A 23,884-nucleotide genomic window follows, 5' to 3' on the forward strand; every position below is an offset into this window, starting at 1 on the left:
AAATTTCTTTCAGGAAGCCTAACAATAAAAGCTGTTTTTGATTCAAAGAGCATCTTAGAGACGATGAACAAACAAGAATATTTACAACGTCGTTAAGCGTGAGACCGTTCACGTCTATCTCTCCTGTCACTCTCTCTCTCTTTTCTCTCTTTCTTTTTACTCTCTCTCTCTCTTCTCTCTCTCTCCCTCTCTTTTCTCTCTCTCTCTTTTCACTCTCCGTCTGTCTCTCTCTCTCTCTCCTTCTCCTTTAGTCGCCTTCATTTGATATGACCCCCCCCCCCATCTGTCTCTCTCTCTCCCCCTCCTCTCTCTCTCTTTTTCTCTCTTTCACTCTCTCTCTATCTCTCTCTCTCCTTTAGTCACCTTCATTCTACATGACCCCCTCCCTCTCTCTCTTTCTCTCATTTAGGCGCATTCATTCTACATAGCCCCCATCTGTCACTCTCTCTTTTCACACACACTCGCTCTCTCTCTCTCTCTCATTTAGTCACCTTCATCCTACATGTCCCTCCCATCTTTCACTCTCTCTCTCTCTCCCTCTTTTCTCTCTCTCTCTTCTCTATCTCTCTCTCTCTCTCTCTCTCTCTCTCTCTCTCTCTCTCTCCTTTTAATAGTCGCCTTCACTTTACAAGATCTCTCTCCCAATCTTTCATTGTCTATCTTCATCCCAAGCATACCCATAATATGTTACCAAACACACATCACCCACACTTTAGCTATAAAGCAGATACATTCATATCAAAACCCCTTTGAAAATGACAAAATATGCAGGCTGAGGATGAACATCAAAATAATATTTCAAGCTTTGATAGCTTCCTTTATTGCAAAAAAAGGGTCTTAAAGTCAATAGTAAGACTGATAGTTAAGTTGAGAATCAAGTGTCAGCAATCAAAATTACAATAGTACAATATATAAAAAAGTGATAAGTGTTATCATTTGTTTGAATTGGTTATTTGCTATTTTCATTGTAAACATTACTAGTCTTGATTAGCAGACTTTTACCTCCTGAAAATGCATAGTGTCATTTTAACTGACACATATTGTAACTGTCATGTGTAGTTATCTACCCATGCCATTTTTTATTCACTTTACAATACAAGGATCAGTAAAGGGTTCTGGGCTGTTTAATAATTATTGAAAGAAAGTTCAGTCTAAAAAAAAATCAACTTTTTGCCCAAAACACTGTGAAGGGCTTTTTTCGTCATAACTGTCACTATCCAACCTTCACAAAGAGCACAGATATATATAGAGAGAGATTTCAATCTTTTTCAAGTAGCACGGCGCAATTAAAACAATGCTGAATTATATACAGTAGGCGGATACATAGAAATCATTACTTTGGCATATGTATAATACACATAGTACAAGGTCAGTCGTCAACAATAAACAAATATAATTTTCATACATTTTCATTCAAATTGATGCTTTAAATGCTGGCTTGAATACACACAATAGATGAAACAATAATAAGGAATTATGCACTTGAACATTCAATATGGTGGACTCACAACTGGTCAATTTTTCAGCTTGTGGTCGACATTTTTCGACCAGTGCAGCGCAGCAAAATGCTAGCCACCGATCGAATTGACCAAAGCGGTCCGAACTGTGTAACTTTCATTCAATGAGATTCATTGTTCCAATATCCGTCAGTGCACATTTTTATATTGAATTTCGATGTCAACCCCCCCCCCCCCCCTCCCCCAATCAGTTAATTCTGACTGAAAATTTGGCCTGATTTTGGATAAAAAATGATACAAATGGTTGTTTTGGGGTAAAAAGATAACAGAAATTACCATTTTAATAATTGCAGATGGGATTCGATCTGACCACTTTTTTTTAGCACCGGGACATAATTTAACATAAAAGAGCCCTATCAAATCTCCTATGATGATAATGACAATTAGAAAAATTTATCCCTGACCAAAAGTGACCTTAATGATTAGTTCGGGCCAAAAAGTGGCCAAAATGACCGAAACGAAGTGAGTTGACTGATGCTTTTGGAATCGGTGCAATTTTTTCCCCCCTGATAAGCCATTCATTTTAAAACCTTCCCCACCAAAAATTTCTGATTAAATCCCCTCATCTCCAAGGGTATATAACAACGCCCCAGCTGACATTTTTCTTAAATTTTTCCCACAATGAATCACATGAAATAGACCAAACACTGATGTCACCAGATGGGGCTCTGGACTGTGAATCCACCGTATTGCCAAGTCAAGTCTAATTCTGTACTTTTTTCAAAAGTACATGTACAGTCAAACCTGTCTATAGCGACCACCCAAGGGAAACACAAAAAGCGGCCTTTGTAGACAAGTGGTCTTTGAAGACAGGTTCCTTTAGTACATGATTCAATGAGAAACCATTTTCAAGGGAAAAAACAAATGTGGCCTTTGTAGACAGGTGGTCACTAAAGCAGGTTTGACTGTATTAATAAGCAATATGTGATAGTCTTCAGAAGAAGGGAGTCGAAAGGGCAAAATACAAGTAGCAATTCTGCCCCTCACATGTTTTGTTTCAAACAAAATGGAAAAGGACATTATCAAGTAGTTAATAACAATATTTTTTTCAGACCTGTTCACAATTATTCATAAAATATACTTTATGTTTGATATGAAGCGAAATTCCCTTTCAAAAATGGAATAGATTGTTTTGATCAAAAATTCAAATTCTTATATCTTAAAGAATTTAAGAAGTATTTGTGGTGCCAGTTCAGCCGATCCGTAAAATAATTTCATCAAAAATTCAAAACAACGAAGTGCAACTTTGGGAAAGCGTTCTATTCTACATTACAAATGAAACCATTATTTATGTGCATAATCGCATCAATAACAAATATCAACATCAAAAATACACAATGATATACAGTATCGTGCATTTACTAGCAATATCTTGAGTTGCACAGTGCTGGGATAAATCATAAAAGAAAAGGAAAAAGAGTGAAATATACATTTAAATCATGTATATTCATCAATTTAATAAACAGCACACATGGAATGCAAGCAACAATTTGTTTATTTCATTAATAAACCAAACAAACATACACTAAATGAGTACTTCTTTATATCAATTTGTTTTCAGATTAAATACACCATACATACTTACAAGCATTACCTACAGAACTTTTTTGTCCAAAATATGACCAATATTCACATTCCATTATCTTTAAATCTGGTTTTACATTATTATTTTCATCTCTTTCAATATACACAACAAAGGCAGTATAAAAAAGCTAAATCCATGATGTTTTTTTTTCTTTATTTGTGCTATTGTATGTTACACCGTATTCGATACAAACTTGCAAGAATATATACAGCCTCCATAAAAAAAAGAAAATTAATCTTGGAAAATATCTTGTAGGCACAAAAAAGCATTCATAAGACCATTTATACATCACAACTCATTTGAACCTTTCCTTTCCAATTTTAAGAACTGCCCCCATACTTCACGTGTACTGGTAGATAAAATAAGCAATTAAAGGAACCATTTAACTTTTGAAACGTACATGTGGAGAAAAATAATTCCAAAAGTAGATTGGAAGCAAAATCAATAGCTACCATGGTTTGAAATCAGGTCAGTTATGATGAAATCTAAATTGATTTAATAATTCATAACTTGGTTCAAAAGGATTTGATTCATTTTTAATAAAACCAATACAACTCCCCCCCCCCCCCCCCCACCCATATCTCCATGTTTTTAACTTTCAGGGATGGTATTTTTAATTTCTGGTAAAGCCATTAATAATCAACTTTCATAACAATGTCAAAATGTTTAAATAGTACCTTTAGACAACATTCAAACACTGCTTGCCAATCCCACAAAGATGCTGTTTGGAACATCAATATAGACCTTGAAATTCATCTATTTAAAAAAAAAAATTCTTCATGAAAACATGTTCCAATAAAATTCAATTGTCGTGACTTGATATGAAATTCCACTAGTTTTTCAAATGTTTTTTGCAAGGAATATAGATAATGAAAGCATTGCTGATTGAGAACAGATAGAGATCAATGGTGTATCCATTATCATTTCGGAAGGGGGGGGGGGGCATGTACTGGTATGGAAACAAATATCTGACAAACAAAACATGCCTTCTGTGAAACAATCATTTGTTTTTAGAGTTAGTGAAAGGGGGGCGAATGAGTGAGAGAAGGTTGTCAAAAATATATAATATTTATTGAATGGTCAACTTTCATGAATCTGTATCGTAGTAAAAAGTACTGGACCTAACATGCCATCTGAAATTTTAATCGTTCGATAAACAGATAGATATCTTAGTCTGGTGGGGTTGGTTATCTAGATAACGTACATTAAAAAGAAAAGAATTGTCTTTTCAATGATGCAAGCACCATAGAATGTCATGAGGAATTTCATTCTGGAATTGTCATGGTGTTTCAAAATGCTGTAAAACTGTGTTTGATAGTATAGGACAGCAAGAAATGATTCAATAATAAAGTATTATCAAATTTTACAATATCTAGTCTGATATTCACTAGAATGAATTAGGTCATAAACAAGTTCTAGAAAAAGCATCATCTCGAATAGGACTTATCTCTCGTCAAAGAGCATAAGGAATACTCAATAGAAACTGCTTGTCAAAAGCACAGAAATTCTGATGTAGACAATTGCTTTAATATATTCTACTGTGATAGTAGTTTTATGAAACGGGGCCCTGGTGGGTACAGTTGATCATCATCATCATTTCTTAAAGTTAGCATTTTTCCTCTTACAATAAACACGTATTTCCTGATTACATAATCAATATAACTCCCAATGATTGTGAGAGAGAGAGAGATAAAGATTCATCAGAAGTTCTAGTCCTGTCTATTTGTCTTCTGAATATAGTACTTATAGTTTTCTGTTCTCCTTCTTTTCTCCAAAACATTTAACACATTGTCACAAAGAACATCCATGACCAAAGAATGCACTTGTCCAAGATGACATCATCGTTGGCAAAATAACGAGTGGCTATCGGAGGGAGAGTCCCTACAACGACACCGGTGGCTCGTAACCGATATTCCGCGCCTGGAGGAACGTGTGGAGAAAGTCAAACGTAGGTCGCTGGCCGGGTTCGCTGGTCCAGCACCGTTTCATGAGGTTGTGAATGTCTTTAGGGCATTGTGGCGGCTTGGCCAGGTACACGGGCGTGCCGTCCTTCTCGAAGAACTGACCGGTGTTCTCGATGACCTGCTCGTCGGTGAGCCTTGAGTAAGGTTGCTCTCGACATAGCATCATCACCTCCCACAGCGTCACACCAAAAGCCCATACGTCTGTTTTGGATGTGAACTTGCCCTAGTAGGAGTGAATGAAAAATAAAATTACGAAAGATTAGGACTTGATGAATAAGACCGATGGCTTGTTAATAATGCAGTAAATCACAACAGGTGTTCTAATTAATTACGTACGCATAATAGACTTTACTTTTCTATATCTTATAACACAAGAATATTGAGTACAAAATAGGACCTTTGCTCAACATAGAGATGGGATGACTCACTCCATTTTCAAATTCTTTTTTTTGCTCATATCTATATTATTAAACATTTTTAGTATTGAACAATCATTGTAAGTTGGTTTGGATCTCTGACATTTTATTTTCCATCATTTCAAGGCCTCAAGGTCAACGATGTAGCCCAACTTACCAGTAATATACTTTCCCATGCCATCCACCTGATGGGCAGCACGGCTCTCCCTTCTATCCTGTAGTAATTGGACGAATAGAGATTCCGACTCATGCCGAAGTCGGCGATGCGTATCGTGTAAGATTTCCCGACGAGGCAGTTTCGGGTGGCAAGATCTCGATGGACAAAGTTCATATTTGAGAGGTATTTCATACCGGATGCTATCTGGGTGATCATGTAGACAAGGGCACCAACACTGTAAACATTGGAAGAAAAAAATAAATAATAAGATACGATGTAATAATAATATTCAGCTTTTATATAATGCTTAATGTCTCTTAGCGCTTTACAGATATACTATTACCACGTCCATTGGATTCAGTGCTAGCTCGCACACACTCCACTCCCTGGGGAGTATTCCTGCCACGCGTTACTTGACGCTCAAAAACTGTTTGACCAACATTTGTATTGAACCCTTTCAGGAGAGGATTTATTTTTAGGACTGAATAGATCATATTTTGTCCTTCAAATTCGCAACATTGACATTTTTCTTGTATTTGTAGATCATTGAAATCAAATGCAATGTCTCAAAAAACAATATACATGGGTAGGAATGTCAAAAATTTGAAAAATGGCACATTTTCATTGAAAAACAATGATTTTTGATTTCTCAATGATTTGGTGTTTTTCTTAAACATATATTTTTTTTAATTGCTAAGTTTTTAATTAATTAATTTGCCTTTGATTGGCACCCCCACAAATGGGCAAAACAAACATCTTTGACTCACCTAATTGAACTTTTATTACAATTGGATAGATTAGCATTGCAGTTATTGAGGCCGACCTCGAATCCTTCCCTCTCGTAAAGGAACTGATTGAGGTCACCGTTCTCCATGTACTCCACTATCATGCAGTACGGCTCGTCCTCCGTGCATGCCGCCAGCAGACGGACGATGTTGGGATCGCGGAGCTGTGACATGATCTTCATCTCCTTCATGAAATCGGCCCTGTGGATGGAAAGGAAAATGAAACAAAGATTAGTTTAGCATGAACATTGATAAACTCATTAAACTCATTAAAAACACTTGTTAAAACATTTCAAAATATATCTTTATCCTCTAAAATTATAAAAAATACTACTTTTCAATAAGAATGTCTATATTACTGTTATATCGATACCCATACAGAAGTAGGGGTGATGAGTCCGGTATTATCCCATAAAAATACAGTTAAATATTTCCACATTATACTCTTCACCTATATCTTGCCATTACATTATGTTGTTTATGCATGCCATACACTATGTTGCAGTCCTCTTCTTTTCTCTTTCTCCATGCTCTCTATCCTCTTCTCCTCCTTTCCTATCCCTTTCTTCCTTTCTTCTGTTTATAATGTATGTTTTGTATTTGTGTATTAGGGCGTACCCAATACAACCTATGCTTATCGGGATTCGCGCCTTCTTCTTTGTAATACAAGTTCTTTAATTATATTTATGTTCCTACGTATCAATTGTATTGTTTGAACAGATGTCAAATATGTTGTCAAATTGAATGGAAGAAAAAAAATGTTCGTTTAAATTGAATTGAATTGAATAGCTGCCTCTTTGACAGCTCCATCAAACAGCTCTTACACTGAAAAAGTGAAATTTGGACATATTAACTCTTTACCTACCTTAGTCAACTAATGGGACAGATGGTGAATTGCCTCAGTTGATTTTTGTCACACAGTGTGAATATTTACTATTACAGTGAAACCTGTCTATAAAGACTACCCAAAGGAGACAATAATAGTGGTCTTTATGTATAGGTTCCTTCAGTACATGTTTCAATGAGAAAACATTTTCAAGGGAAACAAAGAATGTGGTCTTTGTAGACAGGTGGTCACTAAACCAGGTTTGACTGTATTTGTTTGTTTGTTTTACCTGACTGCAATGAAAGCATGTGTATGCTTGTAAGTAAGCAAACAGGGGCCTGTTTCTTGAAACCGTCATAAGTCTAGTTTCTTGACTATCCCATTGAAACGTGTGTTATACATTTAACACATGTTTAAATGGGGTAGTCCAGAAGTTAGAATTATGACTGTTTGGAGAAAAGGGCCCCAGGGGAATGACGGCTTTAGGTCCTCTCTGAGGGACTTGGTAATGAGGATTCATGCCCTTACTAGAGGGCACCAGCGCATCAACTCGGTTTCGAACCCTGGACCTCCCGGTTACAAAACCACTGCTCTACCACTGAGCAAACCAAACACTGTGGCAGCAGCCTAGAGTGACTTCCAATCCATACCGAATAAAAGATAATTTGCAATGGTGCAGTTATTCAGAAAAAATGTCTCGAGTAAGCTTGGGAAAGGAGGGGGGGGGGGGGATGTGTAAATTTACACAGAATTGAGAAATCAGGAGTTACTTTTGGTGGTAAAATATCAAATATAATACTACTACTACTACCTCTACTATGATCAGTTCAAGCAAAATATGTTGACAATAAGACACAAATCACAAAACAATGATACATCATAAGAGAGGAAGGAATGTAAAATCTTCTCTTCTCGCGTATTTTAAGTTTTTATTATTTCCTTTTTCTTCTCAGAACCCGACTATGATGTGTCTTTGTTACCAATGCATTCCAATTCTCCTCCGTCTTCAAAGCTAAAATTATTTCTACCAAAACCACTGCAACTCTTACTGACAAAAAAAAAAAAAGAGGATCTTCTCCACATTTTGAAAACAAGGGTTGTTTGTCAAAACTTCTGAAATGGTGAGTGATATGGCAAAGCTATTAGCAACACGTTTCTTGAATTTTGCCTAATAAATTAGATCACAGAGACAAATTTGATCCAACTTGGTATCCTAAAGAGGAAATTGGTAGAATGAGTGACATTTATTTGAAACATATTACAACATCAGACAGAAATCGAGGTACATGATCAATGGCATGTAGTTTAGACTTTCGTCTGACCCGGGGATGATACAGAGAATTTCCAGAGAAGGAGGAAGATTAAATGGGGGTCCTGACGGCAGAAAATTTAGAATATATTTACGTCAAAGGACACGTTTCCTTGCATTTAAGTTCTAAATTTGAGATATACTTGTTACCCCATCTTGCTCAAAGGGACATTGTTCAGAAGAATCTCATCCCTGCTGACCATAACCTTTCAATCCATCAGGAGAAAATGGATCAACCAAGAGCATACAATTATATTAACATATCATTTTTGGGAAGAAAAAAACGCAATAAGATTTTCGACCAATCAGGATCCCATACTATACTCAAACTTGAGTGTAATTAAGAGGATCCCATACTATACTCAAACTTGAGTGTAATTAATTCCTCTTAAATGCAACTTTTACTCTGTAAACAACTATCCTTCTTGTCTTCTCTCTCTCAAATTTGATTTGTTATCAGGGAATTACTTATCAATTTCGTCGACTAAAACCAGTTCCGCCGCTGTATGAAAGCACAATAACAAGGATCCTAACCACATCCCTCTATCATAGCTTCTCAATCGCATGTTATAGTCATCATGTTCAGGTCATGCTATCATTCCAGCACGTAACATCCACCAATCAAACATTAACCAGAAATCAGCAATCTTCCCATGCCGGCTGGCCGGGCGGGCGATACACAATGTGCCTTGTGTACTCAGGGATCTGGCTAAACAATCCCATCCAGATTTGAGCGTTTTCACACAAATCAAGCAACGTCTGGATGTCGCATGGTAAAACAATCAACGTTAAAAAAAAGGGACTTGTTGTGATTCAACAACAATTTCCTGGATTTTTGTGAGGGAAATCACGTCTTCTGGGAGAGGAGAGCCTGGTAGCTAAATTGGTACAGATGGGTGAGAGTTGAGGCTAATTACTGGGAGGTGACCCCTCGTAGACCTTAGGATTTAGATTCGTCTAGCGTGTGCAGCCATCATGGTTAACAACACACTTGACAGCTCCTCGTGAGAGATGCACCGAGATGGACAGAAATATAGTCCTGGGGGGTGTTTCACAAAGATCCTAAGTTGAACGTAACTCCAAGTTGGACTTAACAATTATGGAAAGCTGTTAGCATCTTTGAAAGTATTTTGTAAAAGTAATTTTAAAAGGCATTAAATGTTGATTCAAACCATTCATGATTTCTATTATCAAAGAGATTTCATGGTCTAGATGTGGAATTTATCAAAAGGCTAAAATATTTGAATTTTCACTATCAAATATATTTTATTTTAAGGCTACAAATGGCTCTCCATAATTTTTATTACTAAAAGGGGGTATTCTTTGTTTGATTACAAGTATGTACCTAGATTAAAATTATGTATAAGTTGAAGAAATGATAGAGTAAGTAAGTGTAACAACATAAAGCAGCCAGAAGTGTGTGCATATCGAGTGGCAGTGGTGAAAGTAGAAGGAAAGCTGAAATACAAGTGATAGAAAGATGGGGGGGGGGGGGGGGGGGGCAACAAAGAAATTCAGAAGAAGAAACAAAATCGGTAGAAGGCAAAGGAAAGGAATAGTACAATAATGATATGAAGGTATGGAGATTTAAAGGAGGTTCAAACACACATGTATGTCAGGATGAGAAGAAAGTCTGTGTTTGGACCCAGTAGGGCATTATTTCAGTGTAAAATGGTACCCCTTTAAGCCCTTCTTACTTCTCACATCTACAAAAATAATGATTGTACTGGGCCACGTTGCATAAAATTTACCATTGATGGTAACTTTGCCATCAATGGCAATTACCATGGTACAGGGCTCAACAGCCAATCAAAATCAAGGTTTCCATGGTCGTTACCATTGATGGCAAAGTTACCATCAATGGTAAGTTTTTTGCAACGAGGCCCAGGTCTACTGGAGAAATCCTGTGTCACCTTAGTGGCTCAATAAAGTCAACTCACCTGGCATTTTTTGAGGCATCTTTTCTAAGCATTTTCACAGCAACCAGCGTTCGTTCGCCCTTGTTTTTATTTTCAAAAGGAAATCCGTTCCTAATGTAATCTTGAATATCCTCAGCCTCACATAGATGAACCTGCACAGATGACAGAAGAAGACAACAATGCTAAGTACAAGCACATCAGGGGGGCATTTCACAAAACTTGTCATCAGTGACAAATGACAATTTGTGTTATAAGCTACTGAAATCCTTGCTTCTGATTGATTATCAGTAGATTTGTCACTGATTTGTGTTATTTATCATTGAAAAAAGGCTTTGTGAAATGCTCTCAGAATCACTATATGTAACTGGTATATAATTTGTTCAATTGTATGTATGAAAACGAACCCCATTTTCAAGTTGAGCTGGTCTATTTGAAAAATTGGTTCCCAAAGCTGTGAAAATTCATGGAAGTCCAAGAACAGAATAGGCAGGAAACAAGTACAGTAAACATCAGGGATATATTAGAGACGGGACAACAATTTCTTTCTTTGCTTTTTTTCTGTAAGAAGTGGAAGTGTGAAATAAATGCAGTCCCACATTACAATCTCTACATGAAGGATGGATATTAAAGGAGGGTGAGGAATTGGCTTGGCCTAGGGAGGGGCGCATCCCCTCTGTACCCCCCCCCCCCCCCCCCCCCCCCGATCCTGGATTGCCCCATGAACGCTGATAAAGACTTATTTCTTTCATCTATACTAAAGATTAATGGGTCTGAGTACAGGGGTGATAGTGAGCACTAAAAAAATAAAAGAGGATTCGGGAAAAAATGGCATCTAACAACATTCCCTCCTTCTGAGTAAGAAAAATTGGGAAATAATAGGGAAGAATAGAGGAAATAAGGGAAAAATCAGGATAAAATTGGGAAGAAAAAAAAAATTGGGTTAAAAAAAAAAAAAGAAATCAGGAAGGAAAAAAAAAATCAAGAAAAAAAATAATTGGGAAGCTGATTTAATTCTGTTTTTTATCAGGCCTGTGAGTAGAACACATCACACCTACCTCGCCAAACATCCCTTCTCCAAGTAACTCCAGAAAGTTGAGCTGCGATCTGGGATACTCTGGGCAGCATGTTCGACTGTTGTTTAGCTTCTCCATGCACTGTGATGGCACTCCGTATATCGTGTTTCCTGAGACACCCTGTAGTCATACAAGGAAAACATTTGTTGGTCCTCTCCATACCACAAGCAAATATAGATAGTACTTTCCACATTGGCTTAAACAATGATAAAGTCATAGTCAGACAACATTTATCAAAGGTAAAGACCAGTTTTGGAAACGCCCCCCTCTCAAAAATGAATAGGGGGCTCTTATTACCAATCATGGGAAAGAATATGTTTTGACTAATACGTGATCGTACAAATTTTGCCAGGAAACCGCCTTCTAATTAATATATTTGGTAAATTATTTTATCTATTTGGACCGGATAGATATCACGCACGTGTCACGCACGTGTCGCGTAGTCCCATATCAGTGTTTGTAACTTTACCAAACTGGGCCAAATTTCTTATCATTTTGATGATTCCAGAACCTTGCAGTACACACGAATACTTATATGCTAGATGATCAACCTTTTCTGATCGATTCCACGTTTCTTTCACGTGACCAGAACTGATCTTTACCTTTAATTCTTACATACACAAAACCAATTGCGTGCAGCAGTAGGTCTCCTGCAACAACAGAAACTTGTTCTTGCATATGAAATTTACCGATCATGTCTTGTCGACAACTTTCAAAATCGGTCACAAATTCAACCCACCGTGTCAACCAAAGTAAACATGGAATTCGACAACAGCTCTAACTTCTACATATTTAAAAAAAAAAAATTATTTAAATATCAAATACAAAATATTCAAATAACAATAATAGCATAAAATTGATTTACATAACAAGTGACAACTGAAATACATACACAAAAATTGAAAATTTGAAAGTATGAAGGTGAGTCAAAGAATCAAGATAAATGCAGAGGCCAAATATCATAAAGCATGAATACTCGAGTCGATAGCAGGTTATTTTCACAGAAACAGTTTTTAACAAAGGTGGCATTTCAGTCAGAATTTAAGTAGTTACCTGTATATTAATAAGATCCGTTTCAGCATAATGTTGTAGCATGTTGTGTTTGTCTTTGTATGTACAGGTTGGGTTCTCAGGCTCCGCATATATTCTAGATGACTCGGAAACTACGGGGAAAAAAGAAGCGTAACAATTTTTTTATACAAATTGGCACTATGTCTTTCTTCTTAGAAATTGGAGTGATACAGTGATAATTAAAATTTCTCTAAACAAAGACTTTGGAATTGATATAAAAACAGACTACGAAGGAAATAAATCTTCCAGCAATTTAAGAATCATAAAATCATAAGATTGCTATTATAATGAAGAAAAACAATTTAGTTTGACTCAATTAGGCTCAAGAGACCTAGAGATACTCAAGCCCAATATATAGCATGAGGCCTAAAAAATACTGAAAAAAGAATAATTCAAAACCTGAAATCTGTTCAGTGGTCCCTCAAACAAAAGGGAAAATAAAGAGACCTCTCTTTCAAACATGAGAAACTGAGAAACTCTACATTATTAGCTAAGAATATCTTGCTTTATTATACCTCTCTTACACACTTTGGAGGGAAATCTTGTAGATTAATAATTATAATAATAATAATAGGCATTTCTATAGCGCCGTCTATCTAGATAATTCTATTCCGAGGCACATTTATTATTACCAAGAATACAATAAACCTCTCAGAATAAAAAAAGTTATTTCTTGGGGCGAGATTTCCTTTCAAATGTACTGCCTACTGCGGTATTGGGAAATCGTACAAGAATGGGTCGACACTTTATTATTTTCTACATAAAACCAGCATTCACGTCTCAAGATCGCATTCAAAGGGGCTCATCAAGCAGGAAAACGATCTCACCATTATCCAATTCGTCTTCACTTTCCACCATCATGTTATCAATCACATGGTACTGCGGTTCATCATCGGGGTGCGTGATCTGGTACGTCGGGTTGGACCGCCGACTCGGTACCGTCGTCATGGTCGCGATCGTGGGGCAGTTGTTGATGGTGGCCCCGCCCCCATTGCAGTTGGCCTCAAAGGCAAGGGTTGGGAGGCGGTGCTTGAGCTTGATGTACTTGCGTCGGTAGAGGAAGAGGAGGAGGGCGAAGAGGAGGACGAGGAGGAGAAGGACGGTCACGACGACGCTGATGACGGTACCGATCGGTGATCTCTGGGCCGGGGTGTTGGATACTCCTCCTGTTGTTCATAGAAGAAGAGCAATTACGATGTAAATACAGTCAAACCTGCTTTAGTGACCACCTGTCTACAAAGACCACCTGTCTACAAAGACCACATTATTTGTTTCCCTTGAAAATGGTTCCGTATTGAAACATGTACTAAATGAACCTGTCTACAAAGACCACTTTTTGTGTTTCCCTTGTGTGGTCGCTATAGACAGGTTTGACTGTATTACCAATAAACAGAAAGTTATGTGGCATTGGTCATGGCGTTACTTATCTTTCAAAAAATACATTATTGCATTTTGTTTCTAGATGAATAAATCAGAAATAATAATTGTAAACAAAGGAAAAAATATATAGGTCACAAAGGAGATGCCCAGTTCATGACTTAGTCTGAACAATTCAGGGCTTTGATAATCGATTCATTTCTTTAAACTACTGATGTTTAATATCAAATAGAGACCTACGGACCCAGGTGACCCTGTTACTACTGCAGAACAACCATCGCATTACCTATTCAATTGCCGAAGTACTGGAAAATGTTACCCTTAATTTGAAATCGCTTTTCTGTTTCCTTTCATAACATACACATTCATCAAAAGAATAAATTGGAAACGCCGAATGTAAAAGTGAATGAACAGAAATTTTACCTAATTATCAACTTATCTACACCTCTACTAAAATCTAAAATCATATTCTGGCATAGAATGTATTTTTGCTTCGGACAAAACAGGACTTATGTTGGAATTGAAGAAGGACCAAAGAATACCATAATAATAATAATATAATGATAATACAGCATCCATCATGCGCCATTGATCTAGTGAACTATTCCGAGATGCAGAGGGATAGAATTAGAATGAGAAAGAAAAAGAAGGAAAAAAAAGGAAAGAGGATCTTACCACCGGCTTTCTTGGTAGAGCTGATCAGATTTGGTTTCTGGGTTCCATTCCCTGTCTGTGGAATAACATGGTCAGCGTCTGTAGTGGACACTGTCGTGTGGTCAACAGGACCTGATCAATACAAAGTGGACAAACTCTAATTGGATTTCATATCAAAACCAAAGTAAACATCACAATTTTTTCAAGTATTGGCAGGTGCTATTTATCGCTATTTCCTGCTGTAAACTTTAATCTCCATCTTACAAAAGATCGGTTTATAAACATATTTAAATGTTATTCATACTTTTTAAACAAAGGTTATTCTTGACAACCTGAAAGCTTGCCCGACATAGCAACAAGTAACGTTTGCAGACTGGATTTTTTCAAGTATTGGCAGGTGCTATTTATCGCTGTTTCCTGCTGTAAACTGTAATCTCCATCTTACAAAAGATCGGTTTATAAACATATTTAAATGTTATTCATACTTTTTAAACAAAGGTTATTCTTGACAACCTGAAAGCTTGCCCAACATAGCAACAAGTAACGTTTGCAGACTGGATTCCAAGTATTGTAGTTCATTCATTAATTCATTCGTTAATGGATAACTCGTCACAAGGTCCCCAGGAAAGAAACATCCATAAATTTGAATATATGTTAGTAAACTGGTCTATCAAAAGCTACTTCATCTGTCAGGTCCTTTTAATATATAGGTTGAACATTTTATATCACAACAATTGACCACACCCCCCCCCCCCCTCTCCTCTACCTAGCAATGTTCCCCTCTTATTTCTGCACTGCATGTTCTAATTGTCCGTAATTCAATGATGCATGTTTTTTCCACTGTAATAACTTGTGGTCTTTAACAACATTTATCTCTGATTAAACACACTGGCCCAAATTCACAAAGGAGGTTTGTAGACAAACCTAGATTTATGTGCGTCATATGACGCGTTTCAGACCAAGGTTTGTCTGAACCTTGGTCTGAAACGCATCGAAAAGCATCATATGATGCACATAAACCTAGGTTTGTCGACAAACCTCCTTTGTGAATTCGGGCCACTAAATACACTGCTGTACCCAATAGAAGTAATAACATCAAGAAATAAGAAAGCAGGACTATGAAACAACAAATAAAACATGAAGAAGAAAAAACTATATATCTAATATATGGAAATAAATAGACAATACATCATGTTGTGAAATCTGTGTTAGTTTGAAAGAGAAGATTTTTTTAAATAAATAAAATGGTTAGTACAATAACGGAGTGAAAAGAACAGGGAGATACATGTACTAAGCACCCTTTCACCCAAAACTGAAAGAAAAGAATGTGATTAAATCCAAGCACCATTTGCAGAATTAATGGGAGAAAAATCAAACATTTCAATAACTTGTTCATAGCTGCAATGGAAAATAATTTGTGAAAACTATTTGTTATGATTACAGGCGATAAGAAAATGCAAAAAACATGGTTGGTTTTCTTTAATAGAGTTTGGTTTTTCTTAAAGGTAAAGACCAGTTTTGGAAATGCCTCTATTTCAAAATATGAAATGGAAGCTCTTATTACCAATCATGTGAAAGAATATGTTTTTACTAATACATGTACGTCCTTATACAAACTTTGCTGGGACACTAATTGATATATTTGGTAAATGATAATATCTATCTGGACTGGATAGATAAAGGGTAGTCCCATATACATCTTTCTGTGTACAGTGCTTGTAACTTTACCAAGACTGGGCCAAATTTCTTATCATTTTGATTGATATCAGAACATTGCAGTAGACAACAATACTTATATGCTAGATGATCAACCTTTTCTGATCGATTCCACACCGTTTCTTTCACAATGCAATCGCATGACCAGAACTGGTCTATTCCTTTAAGTCGTATATCTAGATATCGGTAAAAGTGCAATATATGTCAGAGATCTGACAGGAACTATGTCATGAACTTGGCATGCTATTCCCAAGGTCACAGCCAATGAAAGTTGGCAGCAGGAATCCCTAATGAAAGATGTCCCATACTTCACATCACCCTGATGGAAAGGTTTCTTTTTGAGTAAAAGTAGAATCATGGGTACAACAGGTTTGTGATGTCTGAGGCAAATCTGTTACCAGATGATTTATAATAGTTCAATTTCAATTATCAATTTCAGGACTGCTATTTGTTATTTCTCTAGATAAGATTCATCATTTCAAAAATGAAATATGCGCAATAGCAAGTTTCTAATATTATATTTAGACTAAAATTTCAGTTACAGAGGGAGCGAGAGAAAGAGAAAGAGGGAAAGAGAGGGATGAAAAGAGGGAGAGAGGGAGGAAGAGAGAGAGAGAGAGAGAGAGAGAGAATTTAAAAATTTAATTCAAGTAAAAATAAAATATACAATACTAATTGCTTCATTTAATTTCATTAGTCTATTGCTTCAACCAATGTCTAAGTTAAAAAGTCCATTTATTTCAATGATAAACAATTATTTAAAGCATGCAGTAAAAGAAGAAGATGGAAAGGGGGAAAAAGAGAAAGTAAGAAAGAGAATGGGAGAGAGGAGGAGGAGGAGGAGGAGGAGGAGGAGGAGGAGGAGGAGGAGGAGGAGGAGGAGGAGGAGGAGGAGGAATGTGAGGGAATGAGAGAAGAAAGATACAACAAAGACAGACACAGCTAACAAAGGCCCTGAGAAAGTGGGACAAAGAGACAACGGGAAGACAGAGACCGAGACAGGGAGACAGAGAATACTCAGGATGTAGAGTAATCCACACAAAACGTAAAATAAATCGTGAAAATGCAGGAAAGAGCAAACAGTTACACATACAATACCAACAAGCTACTGAAGCTATAAACGCAAGTCAGTAAAGTACACATCACCATGAATACACTACCTTTAAAATGTCATTAACAATACTCATTAATAGTGATACATGTACGTCCACCGAACGCAATCAAGAAAAACTCATTACAGTCTACGGGCTAGAAAGCAATTAGCAAATGCACAAACCTGCAGAGGGCGGACCAACTACGGGGGTGTCATAGGTGGCCGTGCTAGTGTCAAAGTTGTCTGGGATATCCTCTGTGTGAGTGAGTTAAGGGTAAGTGGTCATAGCAAAACAGAAACAGGACACGGAATATAGTATGTGGTATCCACAGGTGAAATGCACATTTTGGAGATGGATGCGATTGGGACTTTGAGGTCGCGGATCAGGTCATCCCTGATTTTGGTCTGTAAGGCTTTGACTCTTTGAGAATAGCCAAGTTTAATTGATGAAAATAATCAAATTTCGGCACAAAGGGTTCATCCCAGTACTAAAAGAAATGTCAAAATATGGGGAAATCAAGACCATTGAAATATAAACTTTTTTGGTTTGTACAGGTAAAAGAAATGCAGGATTGATTGCTGAAGAATTGAGACAAGCGATGCACATCAAATGCTGTTAAATTTTGGGCAAAAAAAATGCCAACGCAATGAAATAATTGTCAATTTTCTTCAGCATTCTCTCGGTTGTAAGTTTCCCCTGCTAACACTGACCGTCACTTTTCCGCATCATGATCATTTTTAAAAACTTCCACAATGAAAATGATTCATGATTATATTGACAATGTGCTGTTTAAAGCAACTTTACATAGATTTTAACTTTAAGACAATAACAGCTGACAGCATTCAATCCATTTCATTACAATTTGTGTGCTGCGCAATGTGCATTTCACCATTTCTACATGAACGAGGCAATATATATTCATATTAACAATCACAAAATGCATAATAAAGCAATACAACATCTGATATATATATTAAAAAAGAAGGATAAGATATACGGTAACAAGAAAAATAGCAGTTTAACATGCATACATAATCTAACAAGGATTCATTAAATGGTCAATCACATATATTTCAGATCCAAATGCAATTCAATATCAATTTGTCAAATATCATTTTCTCATAGTCATTTCTTTCTTACTCATATGATGCAATCTATACATAATCATGCCCAAGATAATAAATATCATAAGAAGAAATGATAGGTGATGAAGTAAAAATATTCAGTCTCATCAATTTAATTCTACACTGTGTTGAATTAATTGTATACTGTTAAACGTTAGGATTTTAGTTTGAATACTGTGGTGCATGTACAAATCCTAAACATTAATTATATAAAAGTATCTACATTAATACTACAAATAAAGCAACTAATGTTAAGTTATATAAAAAAAAACAATGCTGTACACAGAAACTTATTGAAATATATATACCTAGGAATATCTCATACATGCTACATTAATTGCCAACTCCAGCATACGTATTATGATCAGTAAAAACCTGCTAGGTTGGAGTGGAAGGTTCAAGCATTCCATGGTATATGTTTTTTCGGGGGATACATTTTCTCTTTCATTTGAAACTTTGTAGTTCATCTATCCTCTTTATTTTTTATTTTTTTAAGTTTATTTATTTTTTCTTCTTCTTGTGAGCAGAGAGCAGTAAAATTATCGGATGAATGTCTCAAACAGATGAAATAGAATTAGGACATAAATTTATGTGCATGTTGTGTAAGTACATGTACAGGGTTTGCTTTCGAAAAGTAAGGTTTTATCTTCATTCGTACCGCCAAAAACAGGTTTTCACGTAGCGATAGTTGAGTCACAATATTAATGCAGACTACATAAATCTAGCAGATGCCCCACCAGGGAAGGTGTTGTTGTACTACTTTTAAGAAGTTTAAAAAAAAGTACAGGGGGGAGTTTCACAGAGAGTTTAAGTTGAACTTATCTCTAAGTAGGACTTAACAATTATGAAAAGCCGTTAGCATCTTTTAAAATATTATGTAAAAGTTATTTTAAAAGGCATGAAATGTTGAAACAAATCTTTCATATTTTCTATTATCATTAGGGGATTTCATGTTCTTGATACGGAATTTATAAAAGTTTAAAATACTTTAATTTCTGCTTTTGAATATATTTTATTTTAAGGTTACACATGGCTCTCCATAATTTTGAAGTCCAACTTAGAGTTAAGTTATACTTAGGATCTTTGTGAAACACCCCCCTGGTCTCTATAATACACTTTTCACTGCATTTGTTATCTGGTACTTATTATCATCACTTCATGAACATACCTGATTCGAACGACACTTCGCTGACCAGCACCCACTTTCCTCGGTGGACCAGCGCGACCTTGAGCCACTGCGCCACGCGGTTACCCAGATTGACCGTTATCCACCGGGCGTCCTGATGGTCACTGTCGGGCCGGATGGTGGTGTAGATGGACCGAGGCGAGAAGTGACCCTTGCGGATGCTGAACTGGACCTCGATGGCGTCGAAGATCTCCACGTTGTTGGTGAAGTAGTTGTTGACGTGGAAACCGAGGCTGGTGAAGTTGCGCAGCGAGTCGAACTCGAAGGTGATCTCGGGGTTGGGGTGGCTGGTGTTCCGCCATCCAACCCACTCGTAACTGAAGGAATAAGAATCAAAGGATCACAAATATTAAGTCGATCAGATTGATTTTGCTGCAAAACTGTGGAACCAGCTACCTACTGCTGTGCAAACGGCCTCATCTGTTGACCACTTCAAGAAACTACTCAAGTCACATCTATTCTGCTAGAAATTAGTTTATTACCAGCCTACATATATTTGACAGATCTTTGAGAAGTGACTAACTTTTTTTTTATCCAAAGCCAAATCACACTTTCCATGGAAACAAGCTGATTTCACCTACATAGGATTCATAAAGCCAGATTCTGTTTGCATCCTTGGCAAAGCTTGGCAAAACAAGCTAAGCTTTCCAGTAGGTTCCTTTTTCATTTCATAATTTTGAACTTGCTTTGTCAACTAAGTTCTTTATTGTGCAAACAATCGATATATGAAATGGAATAAATTTGAATCAATCAACAAGAACAAAACAAAAAAAAGCTTACCCTTGTGGTACGTTGTATGGGCTGAGCCGATAATTACTATGTCCAAGCATTCCATCGGTCAGCTGACCGAGTCCGTTCATCCTCTGACCCTCAAACGTGTAGCCGTCGTATGTGTCGTCCTCAAAGACGTATTCGCCACGAGTATCGCCGGTTGGCATCGAGTACGACTTCAAATGGTCTGCAGTTACAAAAACAAATTTGTACAAAAATTGGACTATCACTGTAAAACCAATAAATGATTGTAACATGAAACTTTTGCAAATAGGTGATAAATGATAATAATAATAATACATAAGATTTGTATGGCGCCAAATCCACTTGACAATCAAATGCTCAAGGCATAGCTTGCGCAAAAGATGAGGTACATGATAAATATATACAAAAGTGCAATAGGACAGGTACGGACATGGAAGGTAATCAATTACAGGCTAAATTAAACAGATATTTCTTAAGATTATTTTTTCGTGTCATAAAATGTGTACATGACTACATATGTCTGATTGTAACCCGCTTTATCAACACCTTGTAGAAAAAGACATTTTTGTTTCCCTTTGACAGAAATTTCCATTGAAACATTCAAGGAACCTGTACATAAAGACCATCTACCAGTACCTATAAACATGCCTCCCTTGTGTGGGCTTTAGATACAGGTTTCAATGTTTTAGGGTAACTCTTTTGCAGTGATTCTTTTGTCTTTCACTTACTCTTCCTTTCTAAATCAAACCAATCCACTTCACACAGCGTCTGTTGTGAGCAAAAAAGGCGTTACCTCTGCATCAAACAATATGAGTTAATGCCCTTCTGGCTCCAAACATGCGACATTTTGTTCAATCTTATTACGCATTAGTCACTCTCAAACAATTTCAGTGATATTTCCCATGTCCTTGTGAGGTGCATTTGCACTATTAGATTACAGTCTTGTTGTAACGGCCTTCTGAAGTAATCATCCTGGAGTCACATACAACCTTGTGCCTCTCCTGTAAGCTCTAACAGGTTCCTCTAGTCCTAGTCTCAAAGTACAGACTCTAATGTGATGCTTGACCACAATTTTGAAAGCCCAGAGACAAGCCTAGCTCTCTCAGTCTATGGTTGTGTCGGGAAAAGCTTAAGCACAGAGCCTATGGAGTGCAGTAGACCATGCGACTGCGTAGTCTCAGTGTACAGACACTTTGTTACCCACAACTGACTGATAAGGGTATGCGTTTGCAGACTACCCTAGCTCATTGTCCTATGGAAGGCCATAAATAATGCACTATGGGAACCAACCAATCCTCCCAGCCACATATATTTGACTTGGATCAAATATTACATATTTCAATGTGATTTAGAGCTCTGGTTCAGAGTCACCCATGAGAGTATTTAACAAGCTTAGTCTACAATCCAGACACAAGTTACAGTGAAGCACACAGGAAAAAAAAAAGGATGTATGTCGGAACTGTAAAGTGTGCCGAGTTTCGACAAATGATGTTGTTTTAAAAAGTTTATATCACAAGTCGAATAAAATCTAATCCCATTTTCATCCTGAAAATTATCATTGAATAGGACTATGAGAAAAGTTTTGTTTTGTCCCTCTCCACTCTGTACCAGTTCTATGAAAATAGTTCAGTAACCGTAGACAAATCATGAAGTGCATCACTTTAATGTCTTTATAAACAATAAAGGTCATATTTGTATAGCGTTTGATACTATGTTACTAAGCTCCTTACATTCAAATGATACACAGTCTAGTGACACATCCACTTGACCACAACATTTATATGAATGACTTAACAGAAATCAAATGACAAACAAGTGCTGTTCATAACAAAAATGAAAAGTATTGTAGATCTTTCAAATTGCCAGTTAATTCAATTCATGAAAGTTTCATGCCTGAAATCAAATGACAAATCAAATACTGTCCATAACAAAAATGTGAAGTATTATAGATCTTTCAAATTGCCAGTTAATTCAATTTATGAAAGTTTCACGCCACAAATTATTCAAATCCCTACTGACACAGCACTGAATTTTTGCAATTTACATAAGTTTCTTCTCAGCAGAAATGGTGGTGCTGTACAATTTAAAAGAGTCTTGAAAGTTGCTGATTTTACAGCGTGAAATGCGGTTTGAAAATGTCATCTCGTCACACACTGCCAACTGAGACTAGCTCCCTAATACATCATCCAATATCACAAAGGCCATGGTTCCTTTTAATATAGAATGCACTTTCACAAGAATGTAAAAATATCATGTTCCTAACAAAATAATTCAATTCGTTTGCAGTTCAAGGCAAAATTAGGGGGGGGGGTGGTGGAAAATGCTTAAAAAAATGACTTTGAACTAGTTCAGAGTATATTCCACTGCTGTATTGTTCACAATAATTATTTTGGGGAATGGGCCAATGGAAAGGAAATTATATAATAACATACTTGTTATATTCATAATATTTTAAATGTTTTCTCTTTTAAAGTAATGTAGATATAATTTTGTTTTTTTAAAGAAGATGAAGGACCAAGAGCAAAAAGAGATAACAAAGTCAAAATATAATAGAGCAAAAACCATGAGATTTCAAAAATGGCCACAGACAAATTATGAAAATGAAGTGGGAAAAAAAAAATGGTTTAAAATGAACAGAAATATGAGACAACTTGAAAACAGAGGTCATAAAATTCAGGGAAAGTTGCCCGAGCCCTAACCCCTGGAGGTCAAGGGGTCGGATAAGGTCAGCTTCATTTCATTTTCCTTGGAGATGAAATATCATCTCCTTTATCATCCCCAGACATAACAACCAGAATGCTTTTCTTTTTCTCTCCCCATATTTGGGTAGGTACGAGAAAACAAGCTGTACAAACTCGACAAGTGCAGCGCGGTGATATTTTCGGTGGTATTTTGGTAGAGTGCTACAGGAGAGTAAATTCCAATCTCTGGTTGGTCCGTGTCAACTAACAAGAGAATTAGGAAAGAGAATGAAGGGTTCTTTGACATGAGAGGGGGGGGGGGTCTTATGTTTCCTATTTCAGATGGTGTTATTTGTAGCGTCCTGTTTTACCTTTTGTGTCCAATGTCATGAGCATTGTCTCTTTTACACTTTACATGATTCTGTATATTCTGTCTCATCTCTGCCTTTATTCATCTTTTCTTTCTCTCTTTGCCCCTTTATGTCTCTGTCTCTGTCTCTGTCTCTTTTTGTCCAATTCCATTCTCTCATTTCTGCTCCCCTTCTTCCCTACCCCTAAAACAACCATTCAAACATTTCATTCAATGAATAACTTCCTTATTTTCATGAAACTTGATCTCAAAATCTCATCATCTCCTAATAACCATCCTCTCCCCTACTTCATCTCTTCATACA

General features: G+C 36.7%; 1 protein-coding gene across 1 annotated transcript in view; it reads right to left on the bottom strand.

Moving 5' to 3' along the window:
• Positions 1–2,800: 2,800 nt before the first annotated feature.
• LOC578737 (discoidin domain-containing receptor 2) overlaps positions 2,801–23,884 on the bottom strand; it is a 49,620-nt gene continuing 28,536 nt past the window's right edge. The window contains exons 5-15 of the mRNA XM_778892.5: positions 20,554–20,731; positions 19,756–20,090; positions 17,646–17,717; positions 14,675–14,785; positions 13,450–13,788; positions 12,605–12,714; positions 11,534–11,671; positions 10,500–10,630; positions 6,407–6,625; positions 5,640–5,874; positions 2,801–5,289 (exon numbers count right to left, since the gene is read on the bottom strand). Coding sequence (XP_783985.3) covers positions 4,984–5,289; positions 5,640–5,874; positions 6,407–6,625; positions 10,500–10,630; positions 11,534–11,671; positions 12,605–12,714; positions 13,450–13,788; positions 14,675–14,785; positions 17,646–17,717; positions 19,756–20,090; positions 20,554–20,731 — 2,174 coding nt within the window. The 3' untranslated portion in view covers positions 2,801–4,983. The remainder of the gene's footprint in view (positions 5,290–5,639; positions 5,875–6,406; positions 6,626–10,499; positions 10,631–11,533; positions 11,672–12,604; positions 12,715–13,449; positions 13,789–14,674; positions 14,786–17,645; positions 17,718–19,755; positions 20,091–20,553; positions 20,732–23,884) is intronic.

Source organism: Strongylocentrotus purpuratus, unplaced genomic scaffold (assembly GCF_000002235.5).
Source record: "Strongylocentrotus purpuratus isolate Spur 01 unplaced genomic scaffold, Spur_5.0 spur5_scaffold_4, whole genome shotgun sequence".
Taxonomy (NCBI): Eukaryota; Metazoa; Echinodermata; class Echinoidea; order Camarodonta; family Strongylocentrotidae; genus Strongylocentrotus; species Strongylocentrotus purpuratus.